Source organism: Ooceraea biroi, chromosome 1, assembly GCF_003672135.1.
Source record: "Ooceraea biroi isolate clonal line C1 chromosome 1, Obir_v5.4, whole genome shotgun sequence".
NCBI classification, from domain to species: domain Eukaryota; kingdom Metazoa; phylum Arthropoda; class Insecta; order Hymenoptera; family Formicidae; genus Ooceraea; species Ooceraea biroi.
The window spans coordinates 19142373-19153534 of record NC_039506.1 but is presented as its reverse complement, the minus strand read 5'-3'; the positions used below and the strand labels follow the sequence as shown (position 1 = coordinate 19153534).

Genomic DNA, 11162 nt, shown 5'->3' with positions numbered 1-11162 from the left:
GGCACGGCGCGCGCGGCGGTGCGCGAGGGACGACCGGGGTGAAGCGCGCGCTGGATGGCTGGCTGGCTGCCTGCACGTAGTGACGTCAGGTCGCGCTGCTGCTCGCGCCGCGTTGCGCCGCCGTGCCGCCTCCCCAGTGTTTAGGAACGTTCCGCGTGCCGCGCGTCCCCCCGCCCAATCGCTGCCCCCCTCTTCCGCGCGCCATACGAAAATAAACAAAGATTACGGTCGCACGGGGAAGTGATGGTTTAACGGATTTTAAGTACTTTTAACTATCCGTTCTTCGAACGATACGAAATACACGCGTGATTTATTGGTCATAAAATTACCAAGCTGAAAAAAATCAGAAGCACCAGGACATCTGAGATCTGGGAAGTTTAAGTTGTCATGTGTCTATTTAGGAAATAGAGAAACCAAGACTGTTTAACTTTTCATGCAATTTGAAAGAAAAGTGTTTCGAGACACCGTTGATGTACTGTTTTGTTAAATACGGATGAACTTCTAGTCGGTGCAAGTGCGTTTAATTAAACTTGTCCCTCCTATGTTTTTAGTACACAATTACAATGTGTCTTAATTTAGAATAGATCTTATAAATTACAGTTTGTACAGAGATAATGTGACAGCTGCACGGCTGCCACAGTCAAGCAGTCTCCATCCGAAAGATTCGTACGTTAGCAAGTAAGAAAATAGTTACGTGAGCGGCCTTTTGTACGCCAGTAGATCGTCGTGATTGTACATGGTATGGATCTCATAGTACATGTATTTAAAAAAGTACAAGAGATTGTCATATTGCCCGTTATATCTGCGGTCCACTTCCGTGCATCCGTTCGCTCTTTCATCGTTGGCCACAGAGTCTCGTTCTCCGTTGGACACTGCACTGCCCAAATCAGTGGCATATCCTTCCACTCTACCAAAGACACACGAATGCAATTCTACCAGGAACTGATGAATCGCTTCGATCGTCGCCAGATACCACCTCGGACTCTTCTTCTGGTGCCGCCAGAACTGAGAGATCCTTGATTTCAAGATAACGCAGCGTATTCCTGCAGAAATCAATCTTTGTATAGGTATAGGTGCTCCAGATTTTGCACGCACCATTCATTAACATCAACAATAATGTGCGATGTTGATCCCGAGAATATACTGTCAATGAATAGTGCACGAGATCTCAAACTCCCTACATGTAACACTCGTACAAAAGAGTTTTGTATGATAATTGTAAAAAAAATAGGAAATGCAATGCTCATCGCGCACCTCTGAATCTTTTGTCCCTGTATATTTGTTTGGTCTGCTGCCACGTACTGTCAATAAAAATTGCTCGCTTTACAGGAAACTCGGCTTGGAGGTCCCTCTCCACTGAAGTATCACCCTCCTTCACGCTTTCCGCAAAAAGAGCCTCTATGGAAGACGCATCTTTGCTAGGGAAGATCAGAATAGTCTGAGGGATGACTTCTCTCAAGATAAAAGGGATTATTTCCAAGAATCACAGAATCGGAGGTAGATCGTTATTGTCATACTTCCTCTTTGTTCAGCGTCTTCGGGAACTCTGGATACCTGTAGATCGTCACATCGTCCGGCGCGAGTATCGCCGCGTGGATCGCCGTGCTCTTGCCGTCCACTTCGTTAGGGTGCTTAATGATATCGATCTTGATCGGTAGCTGAAAGTACAATAAACAACGATCCAGCAAGAAACAAGGACGAAAGAACAAATCGCAAAAACGGGGGTGCATTTTGACTTGACACGGATCGGGAGATGAAATCTGATCGCGATCGATACCTTTACTCGCGGGAAGTATCTCCGATCGATCACGGGCGTGCAACAGGTGTAGCAGAAATACTTCCGCGATTTGCGACAGGACTCGCAACATGTTCTGCCCTCGATCGTCTTCAGGATCTCGGTATCGGCGATTCTGTAGTTCTGGAAGGGCATTCGGTCGATCGCCGCTTGCTCCTCGGACTTCGATAATTTCTCCTCGCTGCCGTTACCGGCACCGTTGCGCTCCTCCATACTTGCGATAATTTTTATACGAAAACAGTGACTACTTAATAATTTATTTACTGATAACGGGCTAGCTATTTATCTGTCTACTGGAGAACAAGAGAACGTGCAAAATATGACCCAACACGAACAACATCGGCAAACGAATGCCACTTGTCGCTACGTCGTAGAGACGGATCAGTGCGAGTTCGCAAGGTTAACTCGGCAAACACGAACACACAGGGTGAATCCTAACGACTGTCCCAATTTTTTACTACATTACTACGAGAAATGGATTACCGACTGCAACTCTGATTAACTGACCGATAGTCAGCTGATCTGTGTCGCATAGATGGCAGTGGATTGACCGTAAACAGCGTAAACTGATATAACTATCACGGATAATAAATATCATGAACATCGATTATAGATAACGACGATTGTGAGTACTTGGTTGAATAATTTGTTTCTAATGAATGCAATACAGTAAAATTTTACGAAAAAATCGAACCAATCTCTTTGATTGACCTAATAATATATTAAATCACGATGCAATGTGCACAGATAGTAAAGAAAATAATAATATTGAGAAAGAGAAAATATGACTGAGCAAAATTTAATAAACTACAGATTACATATATTATATTAAAATATATTAAAATATTGCATATATTATATTTTTGCTAATTATATTATCATCAAAAAACTAAAATGAGAATAGTCGGCGATCTAATAATCTCTATAAAGTCGCTGATGTGCAGCGTCCTCATTTTTCGCCGGTACAACTATTTAGTCACAATTATTTATCATTAAAATTTGATGTGTCCGTACTGTAGTTACAATTGAGAATGTGTAATGTAGAGTTGACATGTTTGACATTTTTTGTTTTAGGATATACTAAAAACATCATATATGTATTTACAATATGTATATTATTATCTGCATATTTATGTGTGCATATGAGATATTATTTTTGATAAAAAATTAACTGCATGGAATCATCCTGAATATTTTGTGATACCTAAATAGACATGTATTTTATTTTGCATAATCTAGAAATTAATATGCACTGCATAATATGTGCTTGTATTTCTACGGTTACGCAGTTTTAGCGTAAAGAAAAACAGTTGTCGTTGGAAGTTCATATCTTCCATATCTTCCTCCTTCTAACATATGTTTTTGTATTATGACTGTTATTACATCAATTATTACGGCAAGATAGCTGAAGCGAAATAGATAAGAAAAATAATTTATTCGTAATATAATATTCTCAAACAATGTATCATAAATATTTAAATTTCTTATCATAAATTTAAATATTTATAACATTTATAATAATTATATAAAATGATAAATTTCTTATTGTACCTTGTAAAAGGTTTTAATCGAAAATTTAAAGCTTTATTCGCGCTGGTCACTATTATATTGGGTCATTAAGTATGAAACTTTACAAATGTAAAAGCGCCATCTTTAACATTTGTTATCTCAAATTTGGCGCCAGACGTCAGTATCAGGTTAGGTTAGTGTGATAGATGTATGTTCGCTCTTCAAATGTCATATTTGTTTGTTCAAATATCTTCATTAGTTTTATTGGTGGATTCTTTTTTATAGAACTATGGAAAAGTCCAAAATTCGTGTGATTTATGAATATGAGTTCCGCCGTGGAACCACAGTGTCGGAGACAGCTCGTAATATCAACGCTGTATTTGGTGAAGGTTCAACTACTAAAGCAACGGTGGGCAATTGGTTCAAAAACTTCAAAGATGGAGATTTCAGCCTCGCTAATGAGCCACGTGGAAGACCAAAGACGAAGGTGGATAATGATCACTTGAGAGCCGTAGTAGAGTCCGATCCATCTCAAAGTACACGTGAATTGGCATCGATATTCAATGTTTCCATACCCACCATATTGTTCATTTAGCTGCAATTGGTAAGATAAAGAAGTTGGACAAATGGGTCCCACACGAATCGACCGATGCGCAGCAGGCGCAACGTCTAGAGGCTTCCCTTTCTTTGCTTTCCCGTCACAAAAATGAATCTTTTTTTAATCGAATTGTGACCTGCGATGAAAAGTGGGTACTCTACGACAATCGTAAACGCTCACATCAGTGGTTGAACGCTGATGAACCACCGAGACATCACGCGAAACCCAACATTACACAGAAGAAGCTTATGGTGACTGTTTGGTGGTCCAGGTCAGGTGTTATCTACTACAACTTTATGAAACCTGGTACATCGATAACGGCTGAAGTATATTGCAAGTAACTGGACGAAATGATGCAACAACTTGCTATTAAACAACCGAAATTGGTCAATCGGTCAATGCCAATCCTGTTGCATGATAATGCTCGACCGCACACTGCACGACTGACCGTGGCAAAGCTACGGGAGTTGGAATTGGAAACTCTCCGTCATCCACCATATTCACCAGATCTATCACCTACCGACTATCACTTCTTCCGGAATTTGGACAACTTGTTGGTGGGAAAATTGTTCAATTCTCAACAGGCAGTCGAAACAGCCTTCCGCGACCTCATCGATTCCCGTACTCCTGGCTTCTATAGTAGAGGCATAGACCAACTACCACTAAAATGGCAGAAGTGTGTAAATAACATGGGCGCATACTTCGATTGAAAATAAATAAATCATGTCCATGTGCCAAAAATGCAAAAGTTTATGTTCTATTTGTAAAGTTTCATACTTAATGACCCAATATTTCTGGTTTTTGGATTAAAACCGCACTTTTATCATTTTGGTTCCGATTTGATTTCGTAACATTAACCTGATATCAGGTTACTTCTCGCCTCTTGATGAAGTAAATTGAAATGTTCACGAAGCATTCGGCAAAAATCAGAACCAAACTGACAAAAGCTACAATTTTAATCCGGAAAGCAAAACTGATAAGATTTTTAATGTTTTCATAAAGAACAAGAAAGGACCCCGCACAAACCTTATGAAAAATGGCTTTCGGTGAAATTGGCTGAAACTTTGCCATTTTGTACTTGAAGTGATGCTGATCGAAAGTTACCATTGCAACAAGTCAATCCTATGAGCCGTTCTTGTTCTAAAAAGGCCCAAAGTTTGTTAATAGTGTCTATAATACGTTCTCGCTCTAGGCGTCAACGACATGGACGTAGCATGGATCTGACCCTTTCTGTGCGCGCGCGCGCGCAACTGTCAGAAATAAGAAAATAAAAATAGCAACGCGAAACAAAATGAATTAATTGTTTCCAAACAGAGATTGTTTTTTTCGTATTTTATTTTATTATCATAATTTAGTCTTAAACAGAGAATTGGTGGTATACACATAAGGCCGGCTTACTAGTTATGAGTCGAGTCATAGTGCGTTCGAAAGGGAAGGTAAAAATAGGGTTTGGGTGTATGAGCCTTAGCCCGGATCTACAATAGGTGTAGTAAGCCTCAAGTCGTAAGAAATTGATCAATCACAGCCGATCTTTCTCCTCATATTCCACTGAGATTGGTCAATTTCTTACGGCTTAAAGCTTACTACACCTATTGCAGATCCGGCCTTAGTTTCGGAGAAATTTACATCTAAAGCCTATTACACAATGCAAAGGAACAGGGAATAACCAATCGCGTTAAGGCTCAGACACAATGAAAGGAATAAGGAACACAGAATTGGACGTAAGAATTTCGACCAATGAAAAGCCATGCATGCGTGAACTGGTGATGCATGCGTGGTTTTCTATTGGTCGAAATCCTTATGTCCAATTCTGTGTTCCTTATTCCTTTCATTGTGTCCGAGCCTTAACGCGATTTGAGTACGGATGACCAAATCGAGCAACGCGATTGGCTATTCCCTGTTCCTGTTGCCTGTTCCTTTGCATTGTGTAATAGGCTTTAAAATGAGCATTTTCCAGCGGTAAGGAAAGTACCATGAATAGCTATAATTCGGCGTGAAGCGTGGTAGTCTAGTGGCTAAGCGCGAGACTCGTATTTTGCCATCCGCGCAAGTTGGGTTCGAGACCGAGTTGTGATAATTTTTTTTCTTCGGATTTTTGTTTCTTTGTGTTTGCATTATATTTTTTTATTATATAAATAATAAATTATTATGTAAATAATGATTTATTATGTTTTATTATATTTTGGAGGTATACGTATATAATGAGACATAAACATATACATTTAACATTTGTAAACTTTTTATTTATTTATATAGTTTGTATACTGTCGAGTGTTTATTTATATATAAATTATATATAATGGCGTGCCCGGGTGGTCATGTATTCTTGTAAATATTTTTTCAAATTATTAGTCTCAATTTCATTTTGTTACTTGGTGAGAAAAATAATACATTATATTAATGATAATATATTATATTATCAGTAATTCAAAACGAAAGAATATCAAATTTTAAAATAAACAGCAAGATCCCCGCATGTTGCACGCACGCACGCACGCGGTCTTGATACTGATACGTATATGTTCTATAGCTGTGGCTGAGGGCGGATTCCATAACGAATCAATATTTTACAAGAATCAATAGATTATAGATGTAGTTGCTCCACGCCACGGAATTTTTCTCTTTACTATCATTCTGGATTTGCGATGAAACATTAAGGCCGCGCTTACAATGATAAAAACGTCTTCAATGTAACTTTTCAGCCAATCGCAGGTAATTTTTAAACTACTTTTAGAGGCGCTTTTATTGCGTTCCGAATACGAGCTAAATCTCGTACGTATTGCCAACCGCAGAATTAAAATTGATGACCAAAGCACTCGCTCGAGGACCATTATGGTCCTCGAGGAAATATTATGTAAAGAGTAATTCGCGTCGCGAGCGTTCGAATTGCCGAATTCAAAATGGCCGCAGTCGCGCCGCGCAATTCGCACTTCGACGCTATGCGACACGCGAAATAAATTTCTCGTTCGCGATAATAATTTCGCGAAGAATAATCGCGCGCTTTTCCGCCGAAAACTAAAGTGTGCTCGCAATTGTAGTCGTCTTCGATGTTCAAGGATTTCGTATTGTAAGTATAAGTATCGCTAATAAGAAATGCGATTGAACCCTTTCACTGCGCTTTTAGGCCGACACTAACTGCCCACTGGATGGAAATATTATGTAAAGAGTAATTTACATGATTTACTCTCATTAATAAGGAATAGCGTAATGTGCGGTGGTTATTCTGCGCGTCGCAACGGTTATTATTGCACTTCGCTTTGCACGCAAAGACCGTCTTGCGTCCGAGCGCTTCCGCCGTCAAAGGGTTAAAAGGCTCACATTATATTGTTATAATACTATTATATTGCTATTCCCGTATCTTCGCAATAAACGGTTCCCAATACGGCAGAGAAGGTTGCAGCAACGTTCCCAGCAAACACAAAATATAACTATTATATAACACAGAAGCAACACGTAATATAACAACTGTTATATGTTATTAATGTTGAGATTGCATAATTTACTTTGTAACTGCAATATAACTGCGTTATAAAACTGTTATATTGCTCTGTTATACATTGGTTATAATAATATAACAGTAATATAACTGAAATATGCGATATTATATAACTGTAATATTTGCATATTATGTCTATGTTATGTATCATTTTTAACATTCAGATGTCGAGTTGTCCGGTAGATGGCTTCGTTTCTCGCATGCAAAATATAATACAAAATATATATAGGAACGGTGATGACGGCAGGGCACAACTTGTATCGTAAGTCCATTTCTACGATGAAGTGGTACATGTTTGAACGAATAATAAATAAGAGGAAAGTACGAACTTGTACATAACGTTTAGGAAAATAAATTAAACATACACCTGTAATTGTAGAGAGAGGAAGAAAGAATAAATAATATATATTCCATTTATATAACATTTAAATAACATTTTAGTAACACGTTATATTATTGTTATATTACTGCAATTTCGTTTGAGTGGGAAATTACAACTAACATATACGTTACATGTAACGAACATGTTATATTGCGTGTTACATTCTGTTATATTATGGCAATATCATTGTTATATGACTGTGTTTGCTGGGTTACTACAATGTTGCATGCTTCTGTCGTGAAAGATAAGGGCGCTGAGAAAGCGAGACAAAAATGCAATAGGTGATAAAGTACTTTAAACATTATGCGCTGACACATGTAGGATCTAACCTATATATACATATCGCAAAAATGTTAATTTTATTCTATTCTTTAATTTTAATTCTTATTCTTTGCCATAAAAGCGAATATTCCCTTTTGCACACTTTTGTATGCGCAATTAAATCTAGAAGAGGATTTTTATTCTTCTGCAGGCAATAAACATAAGATGTTTAAAAAATTTAGCATTTTGTAAAACAGACGATTCCAGAATTTCTTTAAGATATGAAATATTCTTTATACATATATACATATATAGAATGTATACATATAGAATATAATATATTGATTGATACAGAAGGATGGGGGAAGGATGGAAAGAAAGAGAGAAGAAACTATAAATAGTTCGCGATGCAAGCGCGAGAAGTGCAGTTATAAAAACCCCGTCTCGTTTCATTTTCAGTCCTCAAGAAGAGAAGAAACGCACGGCGCGGCGCGGAGGAATGTACTTAAATCGGAAGCGTGGATGTCCGGTGAACGTTGAATCGTGGCGGGAACGTGATCTCTGCGGACGATGGCTGTAAGTCGATAGCTTGAACTTTTTGCGAGAGTTGCGCGTTAACGCTCGCCCTAACTTTAATTAGCTCATCGTGCGGTTGTATCGACCTCGAAGAAAGCTTTGTGCCTGTATTTTAGTATAGTTTCGAGACTTATTATTCCGCGCGTATACGCGCGAGCAAGCAAGCAAGTGAGCAAGCAACCGAGAAAACGCTGCTCTCTTTCTATCTCTCATCTCCTTTAATACAGAATTTCGCGGAATTTAGTTTACCGCTCGCCGCTCGTTGAGTTTGCCGTATAATTATCCGATGATGAGGAGCAGGGCGGGCGAGGGGATAGAGTAGGAGGAGAACGAGAAAAGAAGGAGATCGAGGAAAGGGAAGGGAAATTCTCTTTTTACGCGCGACGGCATCCTTCCGCGCGTTTTGTCGTCGCGAATGCGAATTGATTGGCTCCAATCAACCGATCGGACGCATAATTGCACGCCCGTGTCGCATCTTTCCCTCGGGAGAGAGAGCAGCCCTTCAATTTGACTTTGCCGCTTCGTCATTCTCTCTCTTTCTCTCTTTACTCGGTTTTCTTCTAATAAATAACTTCATATCCGAGGAAGCGGTCGTTCCGCGATACCGAGCTGCGAACTCTCGCTCACGTAGCAACTAGCTTTTCACATTTCGCCGCGCGGTGTAATAACAGCACGCGAATCGAACCTTTTCCCTCCGATATCCCTCCGATGACCTACGCACTTTTGCCCGACTGGCGTAGATCACAGGCTGTAACGCGCGCATTCTGCGGAGCTTGCCGATTTAATCCGATTGTCTCCCCGTGAGGACGCGCAAGGACACCCTCGATCTCTTATCGCAATTAAACGCTACATGATTGCGCGCTCTGTGATTCGCGATTGTAATTTATAGTCGCAGTTGCCTCCCCGAGGATACAAAGAAAGTGCGATATTACGATCGAGATCGTCGATGAGAATCTCAGTTATTTTATAGCCAACGATCATATGATCGTCACCGTGTATCTTTGTCAGAAATGTAAAGCTGCTTTTGTAAACTACAGTAAGTTGCAAGTCGGACCGCTGATTAAAGTGTGATCAATTACTGCTTGATATCAAAATGATTTATTTATATTAACTATTCATATTATTCTATTCACATACAAGAATTATTTTTCAAAAATATTATTCGCCTCCGAATTTTCCTAATTTAAATATCAAGAAGATGAACGACCTTCCTTTTGTTCTTGAAAGCGCTTTTGTAATTCTTTCTTTTCCCCTGTAGATTGTCATAATCATAATGGAGCAAATCTCCTGTTCTATATTCATTTAAAAAGGTACAAGAGACTGTAAAGCTTATCACTCATCGTAGCTCGCATTAGTTTCTTCGCTTTAGTACCTTTCTACTTGAACTAAATAATCATCGCTTAACGCGCGCACTGATAACATCGTTATCAGTATCCGACATTCGCGTTAGCTAAACTTGTGCGAGAGGATGGGTTCCCTCTTTATCTTTTTTTTAACGGAATGACCCACTGTGAACTGCGGGTCGCGCTTGCGACAGCACGTTTCCTCCCACGATTCTTGCGACATTAGCATGCCCGTAACTCGTAATTATACGGACCGGGAACACACACCCGTGCGTGCGCGCGTGTACGCGCGCAGTTTCACCCCCGCGTACAGTTTCGGGGGCGCCGACCGAGCGATCGCAATTTTCTGCCGAATATATTACGTGTACAGCGCTCTCCTTTCTATCTCTTTCTGCCGGCGGCGCGTGTATGAACATTTAGTTTTCACGCTTGAAAAACCAGCCGCTGACGGAATCCAACGTCGTCGTTAAATCGCAGACGTGATTTAACTCGTCGACGACGTCGGCGGCGGCGGCGTCTCCGCGATCTCATTTGTAACGCACCCCTCTGTCGCGCGCCGTCCTGAACAATAACAGTGCTGTAATAGACAATAATAGTAGGCGATAATGATATTTCTTGCGATGCACGTGAAGGCGACAGCCAGCCTACAATCGTTCGGCGAGGCTGGATGAATCTTCAATTGGTCCAGTGCTCTGTGATACAGAAACTTCAATTCAGCGTAAAGAGAATTGTAATTTTATTATATGACAAATTGATAAGTCGCGCGCAATTAGTGAAAAATATTCATCCGCTGCCAATACCACCTCGGCCGTGATTCAAACAAAGGGACGTGGAAGAAATGGAGAGCAGAGCAGTCCATAATGTTACATCTCTTTTTCCTTGTATTTCATGTCATTACCCGAAGTAGGATGACATGTAATAAAACTTTGCGATAAATTAATTCGATCCCTTTAGTATTTACAATTCGAATATATTATGCAATATTAGCACACTCTTAACGTAATAATTTTATTAATTAACTAATTAATAATTTTAGTATCCATTTTATTTGACTGATACTTATTTTATAATTACATTATAATATTCATTTAATACTCATTTTATTGCAAATTCTTCTACCTTCTGCAAATTGCGCTACTTATCTTGGCGCGAGCTCTTAAACTCCATAGAGAGAACGCGGGACGAGGTCAAAACGATGAGGC

The 11162-nt window shown here is 39.7% G+C and overlaps 2 protein-coding genes across 2 annotated transcripts in view; one reads left to right on the top strand and one right to left on the bottom strand.

Moving 5' to 3' along the window:
- Nucleotides 1–502: 502 nt before the first annotated feature.
- LOC105277994 (DTW domain-containing protein 1) lies at nucleotides 503–2585 on the bottom strand. The gene is made up of 4 exons (XM_011336765.2): nucleotides 1778–2585; nucleotides 1518–1658; nucleotides 1255–1438; nucleotides 503–1043 (listed from the first exon to the last, which is right to left on the bottom strand). Exons 1-4 carry the CDS (start codon nucleotides 2006–2008, stop codon nucleotides 691–693), a joined length of 909 nt encoding a protein of 302 aa, XP_011335067.1. The 5' UTR covers nucleotides 2009–2585; the 3' UTR covers nucleotides 503–690.
- Nucleotides 2586–8503: 5918 nt separating this feature from the next.
- Nucleotides 8504–11162, top strand: part of LOC105278009 (diuretic hormone 44) — a 40994-nt gene continuing 38335 nt past the window's right edge. Inside the window, exon 1 of the mRNA XM_011336780.3 lies at nucleotides 8504–8617. Coding sequence (XP_011335082.2) covers nucleotides 8612–8617 — 6 coding nt within the window. The 5' untranslated portion in view covers nucleotides 8504–8611. The remainder of the gene's footprint in view (nucleotides 8618–11162) is intronic.